This window comes from Anoplopoma fimbria, chromosome 5 (genome assembly GCF_027596085.1).
Source record: "Anoplopoma fimbria isolate UVic2021 breed Golden Eagle Sablefish chromosome 5, Afim_UVic_2022, whole genome shotgun sequence".
NCBI lineage: Eukaryota > Metazoa > Chordata > Actinopteri > Perciformes > Anoplopomatidae > Anoplopoma > Anoplopoma fimbria.
Genome location: NC_072453.1, coordinates 810,165 through 834,802, shown reverse-complemented (window position 1 = coordinate 834,802; position 24,638 = coordinate 810,165). Strand labels below are relative to the sequence as shown.

General features: G+C 40.0%; 1 protein-coding gene across 2 annotated transcripts in view; it reads right to left on the bottom strand.

The window, feature by feature from the left end:
- The window catches only part of abcc3 (ATP-binding cassette, sub-family C (CFTR/MRP), member 3), a 51,677-nt gene that overhangs the window by 4,087 nt on the left and 22,952 nt on the right, over nucleotides 1–24,638 (bottom strand). Inside the window, exons 7-25 of one of the 2 annotated variants that reach the window (XM_054599397.1) lie at nucleotides 23,038–23,169; nucleotides 19,129–19,377; nucleotides 16,058–16,235; nucleotides 15,773–15,934; nucleotides 15,506–15,598; nucleotides 14,948–15,151; nucleotides 12,056–12,202; nucleotides 11,870–11,957; nucleotides 11,407–11,473; nucleotides 11,184–11,310; nucleotides 10,582–10,758; nucleotides 10,171–10,338; nucleotides 9,474–9,657; nucleotides 9,286–9,394; nucleotides 8,660–8,816; nucleotides 7,765–7,972; nucleotides 6,350–6,660; nucleotides 2,033–2,232; nucleotides 1,003–1,129 (exon numbers count right to left, since the gene is read on the bottom strand). In XM_054599397.1, the coding sequence (XP_054455372.1) occupies nucleotides 1,003–1,129; nucleotides 2,033–2,232; nucleotides 6,350–6,660; nucleotides 7,765–7,972; nucleotides 8,660–8,816; nucleotides 9,286–9,394; nucleotides 9,474–9,657; nucleotides 10,171–10,338; nucleotides 10,582–10,758; nucleotides 11,184–11,310; nucleotides 11,407–11,473; nucleotides 11,870–11,957; nucleotides 12,056–12,202; nucleotides 14,948–15,151; nucleotides 15,506–15,598; nucleotides 15,773–15,934; nucleotides 16,058–16,235; nucleotides 19,129–19,377; nucleotides 23,038–23,169 (3,088 nt within the window). The remainder of the gene's footprint in view (nucleotides 1–1,002; nucleotides 1,130–2,032; nucleotides 2,233–6,349; nucleotides 6,661–7,764; nucleotides 7,973–8,659; nucleotides 8,817–9,285; nucleotides 9,395–9,473; nucleotides 9,658–10,170; nucleotides 10,339–10,581; nucleotides 10,759–11,183; nucleotides 11,311–11,406; nucleotides 11,474–11,869; nucleotides 11,958–12,055; nucleotides 12,203–14,947; nucleotides 15,152–15,505; nucleotides 15,599–15,772; nucleotides 15,935–16,057; nucleotides 16,236–19,128; nucleotides 19,378–23,037; nucleotides 23,170–24,638) is intronic. The other variant, XM_054599398.1, reaches the window with a different exon arrangement.

Here is a 24,638-nt window from a genome sequence, read left to right as displayed (position 1 = left end):
TAGTTTGAGACAAGAATTACCACCTCAGGGTTGTTTGCCATCAATGTCCGTCCAAAATGTCACCACTTCATAATTTAATCCTACTAGAAATTTGTGTGAAACAGTCAAAATTAGCATGTGGATGCTTGAGTTATGGCAAAAAATGTGTTTTGTGAGGTCACAGTGAACTTAGACCACTAAAATCCCATCTGTTTATCCAGATGTAAAACCCTACCAGAGATTTTGAATCAGCTGTAACATCTGAACAATTGAGAGCGTATGAGAATGTTATCAATCGGAGCAGTGAGATCTAAACAGTTAGCTAAAATGAATGGTAGAAAAAGTTAGCTAACCATGAAAGATGAGTAGCTGAAATAGCTAGTTAAAAGTAGGAAAATGGTGAAAAAGCTAAAAGTAATGTATAAATAGTATTAATAGATAGCTAACCATAAAATATGCTTTGCTGAAATAGCTAGCTAACAGTAGATAAATGGTGAAAAGGCTAAAAGTCATGGATAAATGGTATAAATAGTTAGCTAACCATGAATGATGAGTCGCTGAGATTGCTAGCTAAAAGGTGAAAAATGGTGAAAAAGCTAAAAGTAATGTGTAAATAGTTTTAGCTAACCATAAAAAAATAGCTGAAATAGTTAGCTAAAAAGTTACAAGTTGAAAGGCGTTGAAATAATTATAGGTAGATGAGTTGGCCATAACGAGCAATCACTCACTCATTTCCCAGAGTAATTTGACCCATACAAATCATGATTAGTGCAGCTTCAACCGAAGAAATATTAAAAGTTATTTGTAACGTGAAGAAAACCATGGGTAATATTGTCTTAATGCTAACCCATTACCTAATAAAACTCATTACTGGTGATATAGACACCAAACATTGACCTAACCTACCTGTATATCCTAGAACTTATAAACAAAGCTAACCTCAGCTGCTGATTAACAGAACGTGTTATGTAAACAGTTAAATGCTACAGATGGATCATACGACAGTAGATAGTTGCAGGGTACCTGCAGAGCGTAGGACACTGACAGACCCACAAGGCCCGGGTTCAGATTCTCCTTCCCAATCACGGCGAACAGAGCAGCAAACAACACCATGCAGTTCCCAATGAACTCAATACGCACTCCGAGCCACCTGAGTGACAGAGTGTTGCAGCAAGGTTACGCTTATAAATCACAGCAGTATATTGTATGGCAAGTAAATGCTTTAGCAAGTGAAATCATATTTATCTACTGTATGTGAGTATTCGTTGTATTGCCGAGTGAACATATTCCACTGCAGTGAGTCTTGACATTCTGGTGTATTTTTACTTAGTGAAACATCTGGCAGCAGCTGTGTTCCAGTGTTGAAACGTTTTAATTTTTGTCTTCACTGCCTGGTTTACCTCGACGAGGGCTACAGCTTTAGTTTGTTCTGATATTGAATACAGCCAAGTCAGCATTTCACAACTCCCACAGGATGGATGTGATGGAGTTTGCTTGTGTACTTAGCGCATTTGTTGGATAAGCGATTAGTATTACAATGTACAGTTGTTGATGGCCTGCCTTCATAATGCTGCTGAATGCTATTATATATGGGAACTCCATCAAGGGAAAGCTGGACTCATAAACATTTAATCTTGAGCCTCTCTTACCCTCATGGGTGATCTATCTCTTGGTATGAACCATCATAGGTCAGTTGGTTGTTAATAACAGCATGTGCTTAAAAAGTTTTCACTGGCTGTCACATCAAAAGAACACTTTTCAAATCAACAGAAATTGGCAACTGCATTTCCTTTATGTCATCATGACATGGCATGAGATAAACTGGACTCGACCTTCTCTGTTCTCATGCAGCCACATAACAATTTGATTGACAGTTTTGATGACGGAAATAAAAAATTCAAGAGGACTGCATGTCATTGGAGCAAAGGTGAAAATCCACTAAAGGCCTCATTCATCACAACACAACAACAGTTTGTGTGCAAAAGGTCTGAAGAGGGGACAACACATACTGGAACACAGCTGCTGTTCTGCTGAGCTGAAACAGGACACTTACCTGTTGGACACTATACCAGGGTAGTAACTCTTTTGGTTGTCATCCACTTTCATATCACTCATCAGAACAAAGGCTGAGTGTCTGCCATAGGCTCGGATTACACTACTGCCAGTGACGGTCTCTGAGAAATGGGAGTATATGGGCGAGCGGCTGACCGACTCCAGACGCTTTAGCTGCCGAGACGTGGCGACATAAAATCTCTACAGAGGTCGAGGTGGAGAGAAACAAACACAACATTAACAACTGAACGAGCTGTCACAGGGGCACAGATATTCAAAAAAGATTATGATGCACACAGACAAGCCCACACACGCACACATGCACACTAGCACCCAGAGTAATAAAGAAAGCCTGTGTGAGCAAAACACCTGCAGTAATCATTTGATATTTCAGTTTAAACATTTTTGACAGGATGCCAGCCAAGGTTACATAAGTCTACATGCAAATCAGCTCTCCTGCATTCACTTTAGGAATGTCTTGTCTGCATGTTAACAGACCAATCACGTTACCAACGTAGTCCTGGGAACAAGATATTTAAGTTGTTCCATCAGAACTTAAAGTAAGTAAAATGTGTCAAACTGCAGGTGTTTTGTTTTTCCTCACACAAAATTGTCTAATAACAAAATACAATTACTTTGGCATTTTGAAAGGCTTAGTTTTGCTTTGTAAATGTATGTGCCATCATATTTGTACAGAGAGTGGTATGGCTTTGATTTGCAGAATTTTGACATATATCATTCAAGCAGAAGCCAAGATTATTGACAAACGAGGCAGCAAAGACGCAGGCCATGCAGGGTGGATGCCATGACAAAGCCACAGGAATAATATGAGCTTGTGTTAGTGCAGCTGGTTATAGTCATTTGGAGGTTAATGCACACAGAACCTAAACGCCCCGTGAATTTCTTCTCTAAAATATTATTAATGACTACCTGTACACTTTTCTTACTGATTAGTGATTTGAAATGAAACAGATTTATACGTATGTTTAGGAAATGTTTTAAAGATATATCTTTTTTTTTTTTTTTATCCTAGAAGTTTTCCTGATCTTAAGTGCTAAGATAAAAAAAAAAGGCCTGCAATGATTGGCCTGCAAAGATATCCTGACTTTTATTCCTAGTATGGGTCAAGCTTTAAAGGCACTGATTAGTACCAAAGTCTGCACCTTCAGAAAAGCTGAGGTAACCCTGGTGACATCATCTATCATTTTCAAAACTTGGAAAAACTCCCTCCAGAACCCCACAGAAAACATTACCCAACTGTTATCACAGGCTGATAAGTAATCCTTGTGACAAGTAAACTAAACTTCACGTATAAAATTGATGGAGTGCCCCTTTGACAGGCTGCAATAGCAGAGATATGCTAAACTGGGTCATATTTAGGTGAAGTACAGTGGTGTCTTATGATCACTAGTATTATCAAATCTAAAATGACCATTAAAATACTGTACTATACTTTAACCACAGCTCTTAACCTCAACATAATACAATATGAACACAAAGAAGAGCCTAGTGAGGCTAGTGAGAATCAAATATTCTGATCAGATTAATATTTGCAAGCCACAAGCAATTACTTTTGCAAAGAATTAGTTTGGATGAATGTGTACGGAAGGACTGAATGAAAGTGAGAAAAACAAATTCTGCTCATTCATTTTGTCTGGTCTTGTGTTAATGACTTAAGAAAATGGGAAAAAGTTTTTTGGCCTGAAGATGATTTTTTAAAAAAGAAAAATTTCATCTGGGAAAATAGTGTGAAAAAAAGATTTGTCAGGATCCTTTTTGAGTGTCTGTTGTTGTAAGACTCATTTTGGCCACTAGAGGTTGAAGTGCACCACAGCTCCATGTTGGAAAGAGGACTTTATATGCATTCATGTTTTCTACCAGTTGAGTTTTAATTTATATAATCTTGTGTGTACACAAGGTTTGCTCACACTTACAAAAAGGGATCCTCTTGTTTTCACAGATGAAAAAGAAAAAACAGTGACCTGGAAAAACGATCCTGGCAAACCTTTTTGGCTGTTCTTAAGTCATAAACACAGGAGAGACAACAATTTAGATGAGACTTAGAAAATAGATAAACCAAAATTGTTTTTCTATATTTGACTTATTAATGGTTACAAAAATAAATCAATACTGCAGCCATCAAATCTAACCACACCAGCATTAACAACTGCTGTTCTCCAGCTACCATAGTTCACCCGGCTCTGACAGACAGAGATGCTCCTGTGGCAGGAATAACCTCAATTAACCTCAGAGTGAAGAAGCCATCATGGGAATCTAATATAGCAGATGTGTATGGTTAGAAAAACACTGGACGGATGACAAAACAAGTTTGCAAAGATATAATTCAACCGACTGTAGGTGCCTTCTTTCTTTTAGTAGAAAGCTGAGAAGCATAACAGCAGTTTAGGTGTTGCTGCTGACCAGAGCTTCCACAGTCTTTAAACCTACACTGAGCCATTAATGCCCCGACCTATGACTACTGGACTAGCAGACACCCGCCTACTCTGCACCTACAGCACTAGAACAGCAGCTACCGCCTCAACCACATGCAACAGTCTACCAGCACACACACTCTCAGACATGCATGTTGTATTAATGAATTAGCAGACTTGTTTCCTATTTACCTGAACCCACCAATAGAGAAGCATTAACGGGGCTATGACTATGAGGAACATTGGGGTGAGAGCAGAGCATATGAGCAGCACATTCAGTGTGTACCAGAAAGTGCGCATCCATATGTCAATATTGTCAGGGATGTGGGAGTCTATAGCATCCACGTCTTTACTGAAGCGGTTCAGTAACCGCCCAGTGGGGGTGCTCTCGAAGAAGGCCTGCGGAGCTCGCAGGACCCCCTGGAGCATGTCGCGGTGCGTGATTTTGGCCGCCCGCAGCATACAGTAGGCCCGGCACAACAGGCAGTTAACCAACAACAGCACACCTGCGAGAAGGGGGGTGGGAGGAGGGAGGAGCGGGGTGGGGTGGGGGGGGGGGGGGGTGGAGGGGTCAAGTGTGACAACACAACAACACCTGCGTTAAACGGATTAGGACCTGTTCCTAATGCCTGATGGAAACGTGTGCTGCAGACAAACAGTGAACATCAGATGCCTCACTTTTTGTGCGCCACCTCAGTTTCCTAAAAGTAGAGGAGGGGGGTATTTCCCCTTCTACCACCATATGACTGATTACTTTTGTTTACGCTGCTTTTAAAGCTGATGACAGTCGTGCTGATTGGGGATTACTGATACAGGCAACTGTTTTCCCTTAATATAAAGTATTTGTCCTGATGAGGGATATGCCAATCCAACGTTTTCTCTACGGATACCGATTCCAATACCTCACTGCATGAAACATATAGCAAACATAATTATGGAAGGTAACATGAGGGCAGTAAAAACTGAGTGTGCAGCTTAAATAAATCATATATAATGTGGATTGGTCACATCGTGGCTTAATACCTTCTGATCACAAAATGTACAATATCCTAAATGTTAAGAAGAGCAAATGATAACTCTCTTTAATGACTAATCCAAACTGTGTGTGACACAGTGGTTTGAAAGTGTCGATGTTTCACCTAAATGTAGCAGGAAATCTGCAATTTAAGTAACTTAATCTAATGTTACTTATGTAGACAACAAGTATGTGTATTTACTCTCACTATCTGCCTAATTAAGATATCACCAGATCTGAATAATTTTGCAATATCTTAATATTATCAGAAAGATGTTGATTTTTTTAAGACCAGATGCCCATAACACAAACAACCTTTCATCTGACCAGACAACAACTCTGCTACTTTACAACGACTTTACTATTTCAACTGAGGCTCTTGCTCCATTTTTTTTTTATGACAGCAAAATAAATAAATAAAAAGACTTCACGGACATGCATAGGCTACACATTACACATCCTAAACCCCTTTAAAAAAAATCCAGAATATCACTGACCCACAGTAAAGACCCATGATATGAAGCTGATCCAGTTGTACCAACACTGGTCCACCACTAGATGGAGGTTATGAATCACTAAAGACTGATTAGTAGTGCTTTTGGGTTTGACCTTAAGGTAAACATATTCATCGGGCTATGCTGTATTGCTCAACCCAACAGTGTGCATGTTTTTTTTGGAGTGTGTGGAAGCAGGTTCATCGCGGACAACATCACAGGCTATGGAGGGACAAAAGCTGAAACTGGAAGATTAATAAAGCTGCTGATCCAACATGCATGCGGCATGCCACCACAGGAAGAGAACTTTTGGGAAAAGAAAAAGAAGAGGAGGAGAGATGTTCATCTGGCACACAAGCAACATTTTCCCTGAGTACCTGCACAAAGATGTATATGAAAGCCAGCGGCACTATGACAACGGCAAAGATGGGTGTGCTGGAAACGATAACTATCATGGTGGAGAGAGAAACAAAGAAGGTGGCCAGGAACATGAGCACGGTGGCCGGGAGAGCCTCGTCTATGACGTAGATGTCCTTGGAGAAGCGGTTGATGACTCGTCCTATAGGCGTGGTGTCAAAGAAAGACTGGGGCGTGTGAAATTTGTTGGTGAGGAGGTTAGAGTGCAGCTTCCGGGCTGCACCGATGTTCCCCATGGCTAGTGTGAAGGAAGAGATCATGACCAGGATACCTGGGATGGGGTTGAATCAGAGGAGTAGGAATGGAGGAAAAAGATATTGGAGAGGGAAGGTTTTTATTGTGGAATGAGAAAGTAATGGAATTCCTAGCAGACACAGTCAGTGTCTGTCAACTACACATCCACAGACACTCCAATGTCTTCCTGCTCAAAGCATCTCTCCGGTGGGCTTATTGCAGAAAAAAAACTTTCAACTGGCAAGGCAAATACATTCAGTTTACTTCAATGCACTCTGCAACGAGGAGCTGTGTGGATGGACGTGGCATTTGGCACCATGGAGTTAAAGTAGCTGTTCAGAAATAATGTTAGCACCATGTTGTGGCAGCACATAAAACCTGAAAAAACAATGGGTGGATCTTGCTAACAAGACAGACATCAAAGGAAAGACACTTTTCACTTCAGTAAAAAAAAAACCAATTCTCAGATTTATCTTGCTGCTGGTGAATTAATGCCACAACCCAAATATAAATGTAAATGTAAGCAGGTAACCGGGGTAACATATATGTGTATAAGATAAGATAATCCTTTATTAGTCCCGCAGCGGGGAAATTTGTATATTGAAATGTCTATGTGTGTAGCTATGTACCAACAGAAATAACTGATAACACTAAACCAAACCCATCCTGCAAAGATCGCCTGAAATGCAACAGATTCCATAATCGTTTATCTATTTTTAATTCTTCTCTCCATCAGGCTTTTCTTTTCTTTTTTCGCCTTCTATTCTTTACTATTAATTTGGTCGATACTTTTTTCTAACGTGCTGTCCCTTGTTAGTTTTCTGTGTCCTTTCTATGTTTTGTAAATCAATAACATCCATGGTTGCCTTTGTATTTGGCAGTATTTCATAATTGTCTACATATGCATTCACGGATTGGGAAATATAGGAGAAAGACAATTATGGTGGATTAATTTAAAATAAAATTCAAACTGATAATGAACATCAAAAAAATTGAAACCTCTCAAACATAGATGAAGAAAGGCAGCTTCTGTAGAAAAGCTTGTATGCAGTAATAAATGCATAAACATGAATGGCTCTGGACTTTTAAATTACTTTTTTACGTATTTTAACACTCATTATGACACTCAAGAGTTTCTTACCTTGTGCAATGCCCAGTGCTGCGTACACCCCCACCCTCATGTGAACATTCTCCTTGGTCTGATTCGTTGAGGCGTCATTGGTCCACTGGCTGAGCCAGATGTTCGCTCCGATGGACGCCGCGCTCTGGCAGCCGTACAGGAAGCAGATGAACACCGAGAGAAGAACTCCCACCGCCTTAGCATACTCCAGGTACACTTTTGTTTTCACCTAGTTAGGAGTGACAGTGTTCAGTTGGGACAGCATCAATGACAAAGTTGATGTTAAGTTAATCAGGGAGTGGTTAGACATGGTATTTTTCTCCAATGGAAACAGCCTTGGCAGAGCTCTCCAGTTGCCCTTCTAGTTATGTAAATAATAATACTTTTTTTTTTTTTTTTTTTTTCTTCGATAAAATAAGAATTTGTAATAGTAATAGTGTGCTATTGCGACGTTATGGAAGTGGAGAGGACTTGAGGATAGAATAACAAAGTACAGATTTAGTACAAACTATACTTTGTAAATTAGCTAATTTTGAACGATTATAATAATATGTTATTTTGACATCAGACCCGGGTTAGGGTTAGGGGTTAGAAACTTTGCACTCAGGTAAATGTGACAGTCTACAACCTAATGTGTCTATGATATGAAATTATTAGATGTGAAATATTATGTACTTAAGTATTGTCTATATTTCTTTTAAATGTTAATATGGGTAGTGCCTCCAGAAATAACAAATAAAAAAGATTCATATTTACTTTCAAGAGCTTATTCCTGACAATCTTTTCAGTCCATTAGTATCAAATTCCATCTGAGTAAAACTACATTTGCAAAAACTTGCCCTTAAAAACTACGGGCCTCAGCAAAAGGTCTATCTGTATATCTGAAAATAGAAATGGCCAAAGAGAAAAGACTGACCCTGCCTGTTTCCGCGGTCTCTGCCTGGATGAGTTTCTTCATCTCGAGTGGTTTCTTCTTCTCCTCTTGCTCGGAGTGTTTCCTCTGGCTGCAGCCACGTCTCCTCACCGAGCGGGACTTGGGGTTCTCTCCGTCTGCTGAAATGATGCTGATCTGCCTGTAAAGAGAAGAAAAGATTACCCTCCATGTATGGCTAGAATTAGTGCCTCGTGACCGTATGTCTCAGCAAACCAGTCAAGTTGCAGTTTGCATCCATGTCTGCCGAAAATGCCATCACTTCATCATTTTATCCCATTAGACATTTGTGTCATATGATAAGCAGCATATAAATTGTTGAGTGATGTCCAAAAATCTGTTTTGTTATGTCACAGTGACATTTGACCAGCAAATTTGAATCAATCCATCCATTAATCCAAGTGGATGTTTGTGCCATATTCAAGGCGTTCCTTAGCTTTCGCTTTCACAAAAATGGGACAGAAGTGAGAACACAGTGACAGTTGACCTCTAAAATCGTATCAGTTTATCCTTTGTGTGCAAGTGGACATTTGCGCCAGGAGACAAAAAGGCAAAATGTATGAAAAGAATCTCTATCCTTGTAGGGAGTTAGAAAGAAATAGTCCCTCTACCTTATGAAACTTCTCCTAGCTTCATTGATCACCGGCTCGTTGTCCACCATGTCTGTGTGGTTGCTAAGGGCATCGTCAGGGAACAGTTCCTCATCTTCAATTTGATCCTCTGTAAAAGCATTGTTAGCAGTATGTTATACAGCTTTCTTTTTAAAAGAACCATAAAATATGAGAAAGTGATGCTCTACCAGTGGCCTCTTCCTCCTCTACGATGTCCTCCAGGGCGTAGTTCCTGAGAAACTCTGCGAAGGCTCCGTTCTGTTTGAGCAGCTCCTGGTAGGAGCCCATCTCTGACACCCTGCCGTCCACCATCACCATGATGTTATCCACCTGAGGCAGGAAGCTGATGCCATGTGTCACTAGAATACGTGTCTGGAGTCAAAAAGCCATGTGTGGGATAACAAAGGAGAGGTGACAAGTCTGCTTTTAAAAATAAGTCAGCTACAACAACAAAAGAAACTGTTTTTTTTGTATGCAATAATCTGCTACACACATCATATCACAGACAAACACAGGCACCCTTTTTATTAGAAGTTCAACTTCAAATACGTATTCAGTAACATAATATTTGCACTTTACCAGCAGAATCAAGTCATACAGGAAATCAACCAGCTCTTATCAGTGACATGTGACATATATGTGAAAAAGAATACAAGTAATAAACTGATAAAAATTTCCTCTCTGGTAGAAAAGATACACACAACTTCCTCTTTTGAAACAAGAGTCATGACCGCAGTTCCCTGAAGTTGCATCATGTATTTTCTCACGACCAGTATATTGTATCTCCTTCACCTCTGCAGTGTTGTTTACAGGCTTTTTTAGCGCAAACTTTGAACGAGGCTCTCGTTCAAAAAAGGCGAGAGCCTGGATGTAGACTCTCCTCACCTTGCCCTTTAGAACACCCTCTGGACCGATGAGGTTGTCAAAGATGTGTTTGGCCACGTGGGCGTCCACGGCTGACAGCGGATCATCCAGCAGGTAGACGTCAGTGTCGCTGTACAGGGCTCGGGCCAGACTCACCCTCTGCCTCTGCCCACCGGAGAGGTTGATGCCCTGCGTGATCGAGACACTTCAGTATAATCCAACATGCGATTGTGTCAGTATTATATCAGTAACTACGAAAGATGAGGGGGAGGGGGTTGTGTAGGAAACTAATAATCGATTAAATCTCTGAAGCCTGATGCTTGATGATAGACATTACCAAAGGAAAGCAGAAGCAAAGCTAGAGCCTGAGAACAGAAACTAAAATTTTACTAAAAAAGAGAACCATAAAATGAAAGTGTCTCTCTCTTGTACCTTCTCGCCTATCTCAGTCATATCTCCTCCAGGCAGCACTTCCAGGTCAGGAGTTAAGGCACAGGCTTCCAGAACGCAGCGGTACTTATGCTCATTGTAGGCTTTCCCAAACAGGATGTTGTCCCTCAGGGTGGCATTCTGTATCCAGGCCTGCTGGGGTACGTATGCCACTGATCCCTGAGGAGAGGCCCATAAACTGACAATTAGCAACACTCATGAATATATCTATAGCTATATATATATATATATATATATATATATATATATACACAGACATATACACAGTATTTCACCTCTACCACCGGCTCTATAGAATCTAAATTTACAGGCATCGGTTAATTAAAAAAGCCAACTGTGAAACACTATAGATAGACGTCTTTAAAAAAGATGGAAAACTCTGTGACCTCTTCAAATCCTGCTGATAATGTTGGTTCATTTTCTGAAGTTTTAAAACCGACATTCTGACCAGACCTTAAACATTGCACCTTTAATGTAAAAATATAGATTTGGGCAGCTTTAAAGGAGGGACAGTGAAAACAAAAGGAGATAAATTAACCTGTTACTTGCTTTTTTTAAATACGGATAATAAAAAGAAGTCCTACCCGAATAGAAACCTCTCCCTCCAGTTTCTCCACTTCACCGAGCAGCGCAGAGATCAGAGAGGACTTCCCACAGCCGACGTGGCCCACCACCGCCAGCAGGGAGCCTTGAGGAACCATCACGTTGATACTACAAACACACGAGGTGCGTTCACATGTTTGTGCTTCAGATATGACCACATAGAAACACATGAAAAGTGCAAACATGTGGCTTTTCATGACTTACTTGTGCAGGACAGGAGGATCTTCTTTAGCCCAGCTGAATTTCCCGTTGACCACTGTCACTGAAAACTCTGTTGAGCAGGAAAAGTCTTGAATTTCTTTTCATCTTTGGAATTGGTGACAGTACTGCATTTTTTTTCAGGGTTAGTCACTCAAAAGCTCTTCAGGTTCTGAGTCACTGGGTAAGAGGGTTTGTAAGTGGGAAGCACTGACTTTGCTCTAAAGCCTTGTATCTAAATGGAATGATGACACATAATGACAGTGGATATTTTCTCAGTATATTGCAACCATTGAAGTTTGTTAAAGCATGAGCAATGTAAGGGAACCCTGAGAAGCAAGCATGACTAAAATGATTTTTTTCCTCACTTGCCTCTCTGGGCTTCCGTAGAAATGACTTCAGAAATGCTAAAAAAAAACGGACTGAAGCTGGGCAAGGTGGAAGGAGAAGGAGACGTGTCTAATTTCACCTGTGGCTGTGTTGGTTCTGTCTACTGAATTTGGATCCAGCTCATCATGACTCAGGAAATGTTGGATTCGCTTCAGCGATACGCTGGCCTGCGACGCAGAATAAACACACAGGCACTCAATGAAACCTGTAGCAACGAACACAAGCAGAAAAACAGGGGAAGAAGAAAAGAAGGAAAAGCTCCTACCTGCACGAGGCTGCTGATGACTTGGGGAAGCATGTTTAGAGGGAACCTGAGGATGTTAAAGAGTGAGAGCGACACAAAGGCCCTCTCCGCGTCCAGGACGTTGTTCTCATCCACTGTCACAAACACGGCAAACGATGTCAAGGCAACCTAGGAACACATCGGCAAACAGGCCGCTTAGATGTCAGGGTCCATCAGTTTACCACACAGATGTAGAGCAGTCGGCGCCGTGATGCTACACATGCTGTACATTAATATGTGTCAACCAGTGAGTCAGCAGAAATGACCTCATTATCAACAGCTGGCCATATTCAACAGATTACAGAGTTTAGCACTGATTTACACTGGCTTTAGACTGGAAAAAAGTGTCTATTTATCTGATAAATGAATAAGTTTGACCACAAAATCAATCAACCAGTAGCTTAATTAAATGCTGTCATGTGACCTATGAAACCTGATGCAATCATTGTAGACGGCCAAAATGAAAGAAAAAAGAGAGCAGTTGTTCACTCTTACAGCTCCAATAGTGTTTCCTTGGTTGTCATGGCATACACACACTTTAACAAAACTATTATATATACCCGTTATGATTTGGGTCAGTAAACAGGCAGTCAGCTGATGAGAAGTGGTTTGTATTGTTGCTATGCTATTTGCACTTGAGCGTGTACAGCTTTGCTTTGGAGTAAATGATTAAATTAGTTAAAATTTACTTCACACATTAAGAAAGGTAAAATAAAATAATAGCCTTTTTATCACTATCAAACAAACAAATACAGATTCTGAAAAACTTTTAATGCAGTCCTAACATTATCTAACCATCTTTTCTGCCAGCTGGTCATGTCATGTTAATGTTGCTTTAAGTTCCAGAAATGTTAATATTTAACATTATACTGTAAACTTTCCCATCAACTGTACCACGAGTCCCTACATTTAGTACATGTTCTGCATTTGTTCTGCACTGCTACTGTAGCATGCCCATGTTACTTATAAATGCTGACCTAAGTATGGGGAGAGCACACGTACAAGACACAAAAACGTTGCTGACCGTTCACAGGTAGTCCAAGAAAAAAAAAAGAAAAGAAAGAAAATAATATAAATATATATATATTATTTTTTTAAGAGATGAAAAGTGGTTGATGGTATGTTGACTCTGAGTGTTATATTGCTGCTAGTGTTCTAATGGCTAATGGCACTTATAAACGGTATGTCACTCATCTCCATGCCATCACTACTTCCCATAAACCGATTCTTACTGACACATGCTTAGGATGTGTCACTGTAATATTACAAAATAAATACCAAATCTGACTTTGGCAGGTTATATTTAGATCAGACGCTAAAAACTTGAAAACTTCAGTTTCTAAACAAATGAGCTCGCTCTCACCAGATTTCTTAACCAGTTTCAAATAAAGCTATTTGTCATTTCTGTCAAACATGACTTATGGGCTTATGTAGACGGCCTAGAGGCAACAAGACTTCCTCTAACAAGCCCTAACTGGGAAACAACAGTGCAGATTCTCATGTTGTACTCTTCAGAAAATACCAAATATGAAGACATTTTTGCCTACACTCGAGAAACCGGTTTGGATTAGCTCATTCTCATGTTCAACTTTCACTTCACCCAAAGAAACAGGATGAAGAAGGCCAGTGCTTAGGCCTGTCGCGATAAGCAATAAATCAATTAATCGCGCGATAAATTAAAATGAGCGATAATTTTTTGCTGGCCGCGATAATTTCCATAGGATATATATATATTTTTTTATATCATTGCTTTATTGGCCTAATCTGAGAAGAAATCTATGCCATAAATATAAATATTATAGGCCTTTATTACACGGGTCTTCTCAATACCGTGGAACGCTCCGTTCACTTGCATGATAGTAGTCCGGTAACTTGTCAACCCCAGAGTCTTTGGTAGCTTAGCGACGTCTTTGGCGGACTATTTCTCTGCTGATCAACAGTACGAATGCTGCTAACGAATAAATTGTAAAAAGACACACCATGTGTAGTTATTTTTTCGTTTTGGCAAGTAGCCGTGTAATAAGCGGGATAATGTATAGAATGTCGCCGGCCCTGTCGGGGCTTATTTTCCCGATAATGACCGGCGTTCTATACATTATATATATTTATAGATATATTCAGCAGAGTAGGCCTAAGTAACAAATGTCGGGTTGAAATCGGGCTCGGGCTCATAATCACAGAGCACAAGGAGTAAACCCCCTCAGTCACTTGTTGCATGGTCTGTGGGAGGCGCGAGCCCTGGCGTTACACGCGCAGTGAGAGCCCCGTGAGAAGGACATGGACGGAGAAGGAGTGCAATCGAACAAGGAGTGCAAGCGAATTTAGAATTTTGCCTGTATGTCTGAGCCTAATATTTATTATTTTTTGAAGTGCAATCTTGTTTACATCCTTTTTATTTAGTGTTTCAATTTTATTTATTGTTTTTGGTTGTGTTTGGTTTTTATTCAAGAGAAATTTTTGTTAAAATAGATTTTATTTATTGTTTTTGGTTGTTTTGTTAATTTATTCTGGATATTTTAAATGTTTTCCAGACTTCCAGTTCCAGTGTTCTCTAAAAATAAATGTTTATTGTTCTTCGAAAGGGTGTACGTGCATTATTATGCCATTATGTTCTTGGAGAATGCGTTTGACGCTGACGCCAGCTGCTAACAGCCGGAAAAAAAAGAAAAAAAAAAAAAAAAAAAAATATATTATTAGTTGAAAAACGGCAATATTATCGCTTATCGCAATAATTTCTGTGGCAATTAATCGCCCAGCAAAATTTGTTATCGTGACAGGCCTACCAGTGCTTATCACAAAATTCACCAAATGCCTAATTCCTGACCAATCAGTTTCCCAAAGCGGTCTCTTCCAGATATCTGGATGGGCCCCTACCAGGAACGGGGCGCTGGTCCAGGCCATGGTGGACAGCGCTCCCAGGTAGGCCGTCTTGCGCAGCACGTTGAGCTCTTTCTGCCGAATGGCAAGGACCTTTTCTTTGAAGGAGTTCTCCCAGGCATACAGCTTCAGGACTTTGATGCCATTCAGGATCTCGTTCATCAGCTTGATACGAGAGTCCTTGTACTGCATCTGCTCCACCTGGGAGAGAGTTAGAGAAGAGGACGAAGACGAGGACGAGAAGACAAACTGTTCGTAATCTGTGATGTATTAGACCAACCAAGCACCAAAGAAATTGGGAAAGGTGGACAGAGGGAACTTCTTTGAAGTGCAAGCTATCTATAAGCTATACACAGATATAAAGAAATCTGTGTATTCAAACTAAAGGAGAACAAAGTGGTAAAACAAAAGTGAAGGCTGCTGTTGTTATCCACTAGACCATTTCAAAGGATAGCTTCACAATTGTGTAATCCAAAAAACCTCAACAGCAACCAAATTTATGAGGAATAATTCATCAAAATGTGCTTCCACTGAAAGTCAACGGACTGCTCATACCTGGTAGGCCCGCGTCTTCATGGCGATGACGGCATTAAAGGGGATCAGCATGATCATGACAGCCACCCCAGCCAGAACGGACGGACCGAGGTTCTGTAAAATACGGCAGAGTCAGTGAATCCCTGTAATATGTAATCAATAACAAATACAGAGATAAAGCACAGGTCCCCTGTTCTCAATAAATATGTGTACATTTAAACAAACCATAGAGGGGAAAGCCAAGTCATAACTATCTTCAATCGCACAACGTGTAATTTGTGCACGTACCTGCCAGAGGAAATATAGCGCCAGCATAATCTGAATAGGAGCCGACCACAGCAGGTTGAGGAAGGTGGTGAGGTCCATGAACCTCTGTGCGTCCACCGACATCAGGTTGACTACCTCTCCCACAGTGGATGAACGCTTGGCAGCGTTAGTTATCACCAGTGCCTGCAGAACAACGATGGGGGGGATAACTGTACTGATCACTGAGGTCAATGTATTTAGTGTAAAAGCATCCTGTAAATAAAAATGTAATGCATAAAGAGAATTTAGATTTTTTTCATCGCATACCTTCCTGTAGATAGCTCCTATGACGGCTGTGCGTACATTCATGCCGGTGACGAAGCAGTACTGAAAGTGACGGTGGAGGATGAGAGTCTGCAGGAACGCTGTGAAGAACATGAGGAAGGCCAGCGAGTAACCCCACCAGTCGGGAGCACCCTTCTGCTTTGTGAACGAGATCAGCATCCTTTAAGAGTGGAGGAAAAAGGGACACATCCACGTTAGATCACAACACTGAACTTATCCGTAAAAGAGCTGTGCTGAGCTGATGATGGCATGTAGCTTTACACGGTCTGTAAATGAACACATCATCTATAGGTTGGAGTTTATGGACATTCTGGCATTATGATGAGTTCACTGTTTCAGCACCAGGCCAAGAGTGTAGTGAATAGAGACAATGCTATTCATCTAAGGTGATAGTAAAGTAAATTACAAAGAAGTTTATAGGGCATTCAGTACTTCATTATTTACCTAAAAAGGAACTAGTCACAAAACATTTGTTATGGAAGATTTCTTTCACTCTTCTACTAAACATTTGCGGACTCCTGTACACATTCACAAACCTCAGTGCTCATTTTGAGATTAATTTACATTAATTTACATTACAATAATTTGCAAATCTCATTACCATACACACAGACTGAGATACGAGTTACACTACTCTCCACACACATTTGCAAATATATTGTGCAACATTAATTGCCCCATACAGAACACTGCAGTGAGGGTTTACACAAAGAACTACAGAAATAGGTCCCAGATCCCAGAACACCTTTTCTAGTTTCTTTTCACGTCCTTCCAGTAATCTTTTAGCAAGATCTTAAAATATGACTTCTGAGACACAGTCTGGCACCGCTGAACCCCAATACCACTTTAAAATTTAAGACATGCATTCACTAGACAATACAACTAGTCCCAGATTAATTATTTAGGATTTTACACATTCGCAAAGACGTTAACAGCCTTTTTGCCACCATGCTGTGAGAGGGTCATTACACCTCCATTTTTTACGTGCCTTCCCAAAAATCTCATTTTATCTGTGGCTCATCTGAAACAGGCTGATCTTTATCAATATCAAACATGCTATGTATTTGCATCATCCATCTGCTAGCATGTAATAGTGTAATGTTCAGTTCTGACAACACAGAAAAGAAGAATATACTCTTCTGACAATATATCATCTGTGGTCTAAAAGTCTCTAGGGACCAAACATTTGCAAATAAACTGGTCTTTGTTAGCATTTTCTTTAAATAATATTTTATATTTTTAGGTTTCTATGTGAATTTGACTGCTCTTTTGCAAAGCTCTCTAGTTGTTGGTTGCTAAGGTGAGGTAGTCCAGGAGGTTTGTTAGGAATAAGAGTTAGCTCAGCATGCTAGCTAACCTAACATATCGCTTGCTTGGTTTATTTGGTGAGTCAGGCAGAATTCTAGCTAACCTAGCATGTTGTTAGCTTGCTTGCTAGCTTAATATGACGCGTAAAGGGAGCCTATGCTTTGTTGCTCGCTAAACTGAGGGTGGCGAGGATGATTATTTTGCCTTGCTTGATGGGTCTAAGCATCATGCTGAGGGCAACATGCTAGTAAGCGTGATGTGTTGTTAGCTAGCTGGTGATATTATGCAGACTGGGGACAAAAGCGAATAGAACATGCTACATAGGGTTGTGTTGAGTGTGTGGGATGCTAGCACACACTGTTCAGCCTTCTCTGTGTCACAGCTGTTTGGTTCAGATGACGTTGTCAACCCAGTGAGGCCAGCCACTGTATTTTAGCCTTAGCAGATACAATGAACTTCATTCTCCCCTCAGGACACCATTACGCCCATATATCTTTAAATAGCAAATACTTGTTTGATTCTATACAATGACTCGTAACTTTATTTGCCAGCAGTGGAATTGGACAGGCATGGAGGACAGCTGGCCTGCTGAGTGACCTTGGCATTCAGCTGAAGTTGCCCTATCAAGTAACTAGGAACAATTTTGGAAGATCAGTATTAGCAGATACAATGTATATGCAGGATATCTGCTCTTTGCTTGGGTGAATTTAAACGCATTTTTATAGGTAAATAAGGTCAGTGCTAGAGAAAAGGTGTCGGCTGTCATGGGGTCTAGTAGATTTATGACGGCACGCCCTGAAACCCACTGCAGGGCCTAGTGGTAAAAAAAAAAATATCATTCAACATGTATAATGGGCTTCCATAGGAACACTCTTACATTTTACATTGGCACATTTTAATGTGAATTTATAAATATTGTTTGGAAAGGTGATGAAACACTTTACTTACTTTAAAAGTTTGTATTAAAAAAAAAGTAAATCACACTAACGCTGCCGTTAAGATTGCAAAGGCTATAAATAATAGCACATTAACGAAAATGTGACTGAAATTTTGATGAATTTATTTGCTTGGATAATTCTGAACCTTGACGAATTTTATAAAGTTCTGAACATGGAAGACTATTACTTGAAAACAGTCCTTTGCAATGTGTCTGACGCAATACCATATGTTGGTCTCAAATGCTCAAAGTAATCAAGTATAAAACAGTATAGCAACTCATGAGCTCCATTTCTAGAATGTGACAGAAACAGAACAACATTAGTCAAAGCTTTCACAATCACATTACCAGACAAAGGACATAAATGTACAAAATAAGTTCTGTAAAAAATGTTTTACTGACTGATAATAACACTCAATGTGATCGTCCGTGCCTTATTCAATCACATGACTGTAACAAAATGCATACAGGAAAACTGTGTGGTCAACCAGCTCGGATACCTTATCTCCATATAGAGATAAGCCGCTCTCGCTAAATTCCCACTATTAGAAGACCAAATGAAACATAGTACATTTACATAATGACTTTGCATCCTGGACAAGGACAGTATGCAGTCTTAAATAAGACAGCTCCTATATATTAGACGAAGCAAACCAGCATGCAAAAACATGCACGCAACATTCAAAATGACATGCTGAAAATAGTATTCGGGAACACTGGAACAATGGTAGCTTATTTGTGTTCCAAACTTGCAAATATGGTGTAGTAAAGAAAGTGTTCAGCAGTAACATTTAACCCTTTCATCTACCTGAGCAGCTGAGGGTTGATGAAGGTGATGACATCCTGAAGCAGCTTGTAGGCCGAGCCAATCATAAAGTAGGGTCCAAAAGATTTGATGAGGGCGCGTAGGAAAGACGGCTTGCGGGACGCAGCCTTCTGATTGGACAGCAGCACCTCTACTTCCTCGGGGCTGCTTTCTCCTCCTCCTCCGGTGTGGTTGGTGGTGGACGGAGGGGGCTTGGAGTACACAGCCTGGCTGGAGAGATTCTCTTCACTGCTGGAATTTGGAATTTTGGTGGTTGTTGGTATAGCAAAAGAAACAGAGAGATGGAGAGAAGAACAGATATGTGAGGAATGGGAACTATCATCACGAAGGGCTTCAAGTTAAAATAAAAACAGTCCGACAAGTAAGACAGCATTGGTGGTTAGAAAAATATTGAAATCCATCCTGTAGCCCACTGGCAACCAGTGAAGTGAAATCAGGATAGGGGAGATCTGAGTTCAATTGCTCAATTTGCCTAAGAAGCTGTTCGCACATACAATTTTAAAAGATGGCCCAACACTACGCTACTGTTCACTGTGCTCATCCATGATTCCCTCGCATCTTAGCCCCTCCCACTGAGCAGTGAAGAATTAAGGAAACATGTTTTAAGTAAATTTAGAACCTCTTTCCTCTGAACCTTTGATCATCTGAAGTGACGTCTGCTTTGCAAATCTCTCCTGCCACCAAGTTCCCAAAAAAACAGTTGATGCAATTTTACATGAAGGAAATTATTGGCCTAAAATTCTTAATAGCAGGTGGGGAATCAGGTAGGATAGCGAATCTATTTTAATGATAGAACAGCTGAGTATCATCTGCGTTACAACAGAATGAGACGCGCTCAAAGCGGTTAATGATGTGGCCCAGCTAGGCAGTAATTCACTGTCAGGAAGTGGCTTGATAATAAATTGACTTAAAGGGACAGTTTGGGTTTTTTGAAGTGGGGTTGTATGAGGTACATATCCAAAGTCCATACATTAACTTCAGTAAATGGCAGTCAGCACGCCCCCATTTTGGAGAAACAGACAGGAGAACCAGCACTGAAAGAAAAAAATGTACTGGACGGGGGCAGTAGCAAGGGCTGTCGCAATAACCAGAATATTGCAATACTGCGCTATTGACAAGTCAACGACAGGGAATGGCAAGCAACAGCCATATAAGGTAAAATTACTGTTTTTGTCAAAGGAGTCTTGTGGCTTTGAAGACAGCATAGATTCAGTTCCCTGTGAAAATGAAGTTATTATAAATCCCACTGCTTTTTTCAAACAAGACCCGCCCTGCGTAGCATTCAAGCGTTAGGATTGGCCAGCCGCCATACTCGCCAAGATATCAGTAGCCTGATTTGTTCAGGTCCTCTGTCCTGGCCAATGGGATATCCTAACCTTAACCAATCGTCTCCTACACAGACCGGGTCTTGCCAAGAAATGCATGGGAGTCATCATTATGCGTCGGAGAGGGGTGTTTGGGAGCAAGGTAAACATGTGAAACTGTTCTAAATATATATTATATTATTATATTATAGGTTTCTAAATTACTTTTTTCTGCTGGCACCTTCCACAGCATTACATTCATCTGCTTCCGTGCTGGTTCTCCTGTATGTTTCTTCAAACTTTGGGCATGCCGACCGCTCTCTACTGTAGGTAGTAATACACTGACTAAGGATAATTACCTCATACACACCTACTTCAAAACATTCAAACTATCCCTGTAAATTATGGCTGAATTACACTCAGGCTGCAGCTAATAACTGTTTTCATCATTGATGAATGGATTAACTTTTAAAGCTCCTAATAATACCATGTAAAACACATTCCATACTTCATAATCAATTATGATAAATCCCTTTGACAAAGCTGGATTATTGCAGTAGCAAGTAGTAATACAAAAAAAGAACACTTAATATTGTAGCGTGTTCCTTGTCCTCTTTGTGAACAAGAATGTTCATTTACTCAGAAAGAACAAGTTTTCAGGGAAAGAAATGTTTTGCAAACTTCACAAAATCTATTCTAATACCGGCTTAAAGCGCAGGAGTCGGATTCCAATTGTTAATGGGCTGGCGCAGTTCAACAGGACAACTGTGATGGAATTCAGCTTAACGCCAAACTGGTTTCCAGGTGACGACTAGTGAAAAGGCCTAATCAAGCTTTTCCATATCATATTACAAGTTGTTCTCAGTGAGAGAGAGACAGCAACACTGACAGGAAAACTGCGGCACAGAAAGCGGAAGCAACCTCACAGAGGTCAGAGTTCACAGGGCTTGTCGAGTGTGTTTGTGCACGACAAAATGTTTTCACTGGAGTAGCAAAATGTAGAGCTGAATTCATTTTCTCTGTGACCAAGCAACTAAATTCCTTTCTCTGGTATGTAGCTGAACACACTTAAACTACAGTGTGAGAAAAGTAATTAATTCTGCAGCACATTATACAGAACGGAGGGTGATGGATTTAATCCTTCAAGGCTCTGACATTAAAAACAAGAATTGCGAACATACAGAATTCTTCAGAGCAGCAACGATGCAAAAAAATGCAAAGCAATGCATTTCCTATTTTCTCTGATGTCTGCTCTATCTAGCAGTGTTGGCTGCAGTCCGCGTGTGTGTTCTTTTAAGTTGATATGTAGCGGCAGTTTTATAAATTAGATGTAGATATCCTGCTGCTAGGGTTACGAATCACATGCTCATGGTTTCATGTCTCCATGCACTCTCCCACACAAAGAGTCCTGCCCTAAAAGTCAACATCCTCTCCCCTCTCTGTTTTGATAAAAAAGTCAACGTTGGGCTAGCCGTACCTTCCACTTGATTTTAATTTTCAGAGCAAGAACAATCAAGAGTACACGTTTCTCTCTGGGAATCAGAGTTAGCTTATGTAATGTAAAGTCTCATACAGTAGGTTTACATGCACTCAAGTAACCTGGTTGGTGTCCCATTTCTGCATTAAACCTGATTTCTGAACGTCATTTAAAAAGGGAACCTGGTTAACACCAATTGAATTCTGCTGGAGAAACCACATTTCTTGTTCCTCTACCCCTTGAAAGGACAATGATGATTTTCAATTTTTTTCTTATTGTCAAAAATGTATAACTGATTGAATATACTGCAGTAAAATATAGCCTGATGTATCAAAAACAAATCAGGAGCCACACCATAAACATTCATTACCATAAACACACACTGTAGTGTATTTTGACTCAATGCCATACAAACCATCCTGCAGCCACAAATACTGACATGAGAACCAAAAGTTGTTTTTAATTATTCTTTAATCAAACTATATAATTGTGACCCGTTTAGAAGATTCATGGCTTGGGGCTGACAAATACTTCAAACAGGAAAAGTGTGTTGCGGCAGAGACAAAAGGAAACATCATTACTCATAGCTGTATCCAAGGTATTTGAATCCAAAGTTCTAGTAAAACTGAGCTCAATAAGCACAAATATGTCTATTCTGTATGTAAATGCACAAACCTATGCGCAGTAAAGGAAACGCTGTGTTCCCACAACAGAGCCTGGTCTCTCTCTGCACCAGCGAGGGAAAAACATAACAAAATAAAACGCTCTTGAAGCTCCAGCATTATATGCCAGTAATAGAATTATAATAAGACAGCCCTGGTTAAAAAAAAATTGGTACGGGATAAATGTGATTATTGACCAGCCGTGCATTTTGTAGTGTGCAGGTTACAGCAGTTCTCCGGTTTCTTGCTTTAACCGGATTTCTCCCAATAACCTGCAGTCTTTGTCAGTCAACATAGTGTCTGCTTTCATGCACTGTGGCACCATGTTAAGCTATTATATGAGTAACACAGACCTACTGTAAACGTTAAGCTTGTACCATATATTTCAGAAATGGACAATGCTTCCCCCATTCATCCATCTCCTCGTCTTGTTATTTTATGAACGTACCTCTTGGCTTTGGCCAGCTCCTTCTCCCACTCTTTGAGGAGTTTGGGCACCGTCACCTTGGAGCTGTCGCGTTGGTTCAGAGACCAAAGGTCTTTGCTCTCCAGAGGCGTTTTGTAGCCTTTAATAGCCATGCTGAGAGAAAGGGAAACAGCAGTTTAATGTTTGTAATTGCTGTAAACAAAGGAGACATTAGATGATCGTCATCCTCCACCTGTTCCCTGTGTGTTTCATTCTCTAGACAATATATGATTCTCAATTTAAAATCTGTTATCTTTGACACTTTGAGATACTTAGACAACTCCGTAAGAATGCTCTCCACTAAGACACTAAATTGAGTTTCCAGGATTTGCTAATCATCATTATGTTCTAGTGGATCATATTTCACCGGAAATTGGCTTGATGCATTTTACGGCATGAGGAGTGGGTGGCTGACAGGAAAAATGGAAAGAAGATGCTGTATATCCATTTAAAGGAAAGAGCATTATCTTGTTTATTGCAAGATATATAAGCATGGTCTCACTTGTTTACACAAATTACCAAGGCATAATAGTGCAATTATTCTGTATTTTGATATTGAAAAATGTTACAAGGCCCCTTCAGCAATGAAAAATTACATTAATGTGTTTTACAATAAGCTACCACAGGGAGCAGTGTTCAATTGTAAATAAATAAATATCACATATAATGGGCCTTTATATATTTTATTATTATGGCACCTTTCCCTTTTATTTAATGTTATTTTTATAACATTAAATATCTTTATTTTAATAAAATACCTTTACATTACAGTGTTTACTAGTCCCGGAAATCTAACCTTTCAGCCAATCTCATTCTCCATGCAGGCTAAACAACTGCTACTAATAATTTTAGCCAGTTAGCACCAGTTAGCTAAGGACTGCCAAATTAATTTCAATTCATCAAGTAAAAGCTTTAAATAAAGACAGTACACATACAAAAACATACTACTTATGGAGCTTAACAAAGCTTCATGCTAACTAGCCAGCTGACTAGGTTAGGCGAGGTTACAAGCTTGTACTATTACGCAGCATCAAAGTGACAGCTTTAAAAGCAACAGCTAGCTGGATAATTCAGAGCTATGCTAATGTTTTGATTCTTAAGATGTTCCTCAGAGAATACCATAACGCTGTGGAGATCAAAAAGACAAACAGTCAAGACATGCTCAAGCTAGCTAACACTGCTAACACTGGCTCTTCACTTTGAGGAACAATTCCAGCTCGCGACCTATTCAAGCTAGTTAGCCATCAGGTAGGTAGCATGTGCAGCCTTGTTAAGCTAAATAAAAAAGGAGAGGTTAGTTACTGTGCAATGAGTTAGCATTTTTGCACTTCCGGTTCCCTTATCTTCAAGGTCAATTACATTAATGTGTTTTACAATAAGCTACCACAGGGAGCAGTGTTCAATTGTAAATAAATAAATATCACATATAATGGAACCTTTATATATTTTATTATTATGGCACCTTTCCCTTTTATTTAATGTTATTTTTATAAAAAAGTTTTCAAACTACTCTCTCGCACACCCTTTATTTGAATAAAATACCTTTACATTACAGTGTTTACTAGGTCATTAGATGCCTGAAA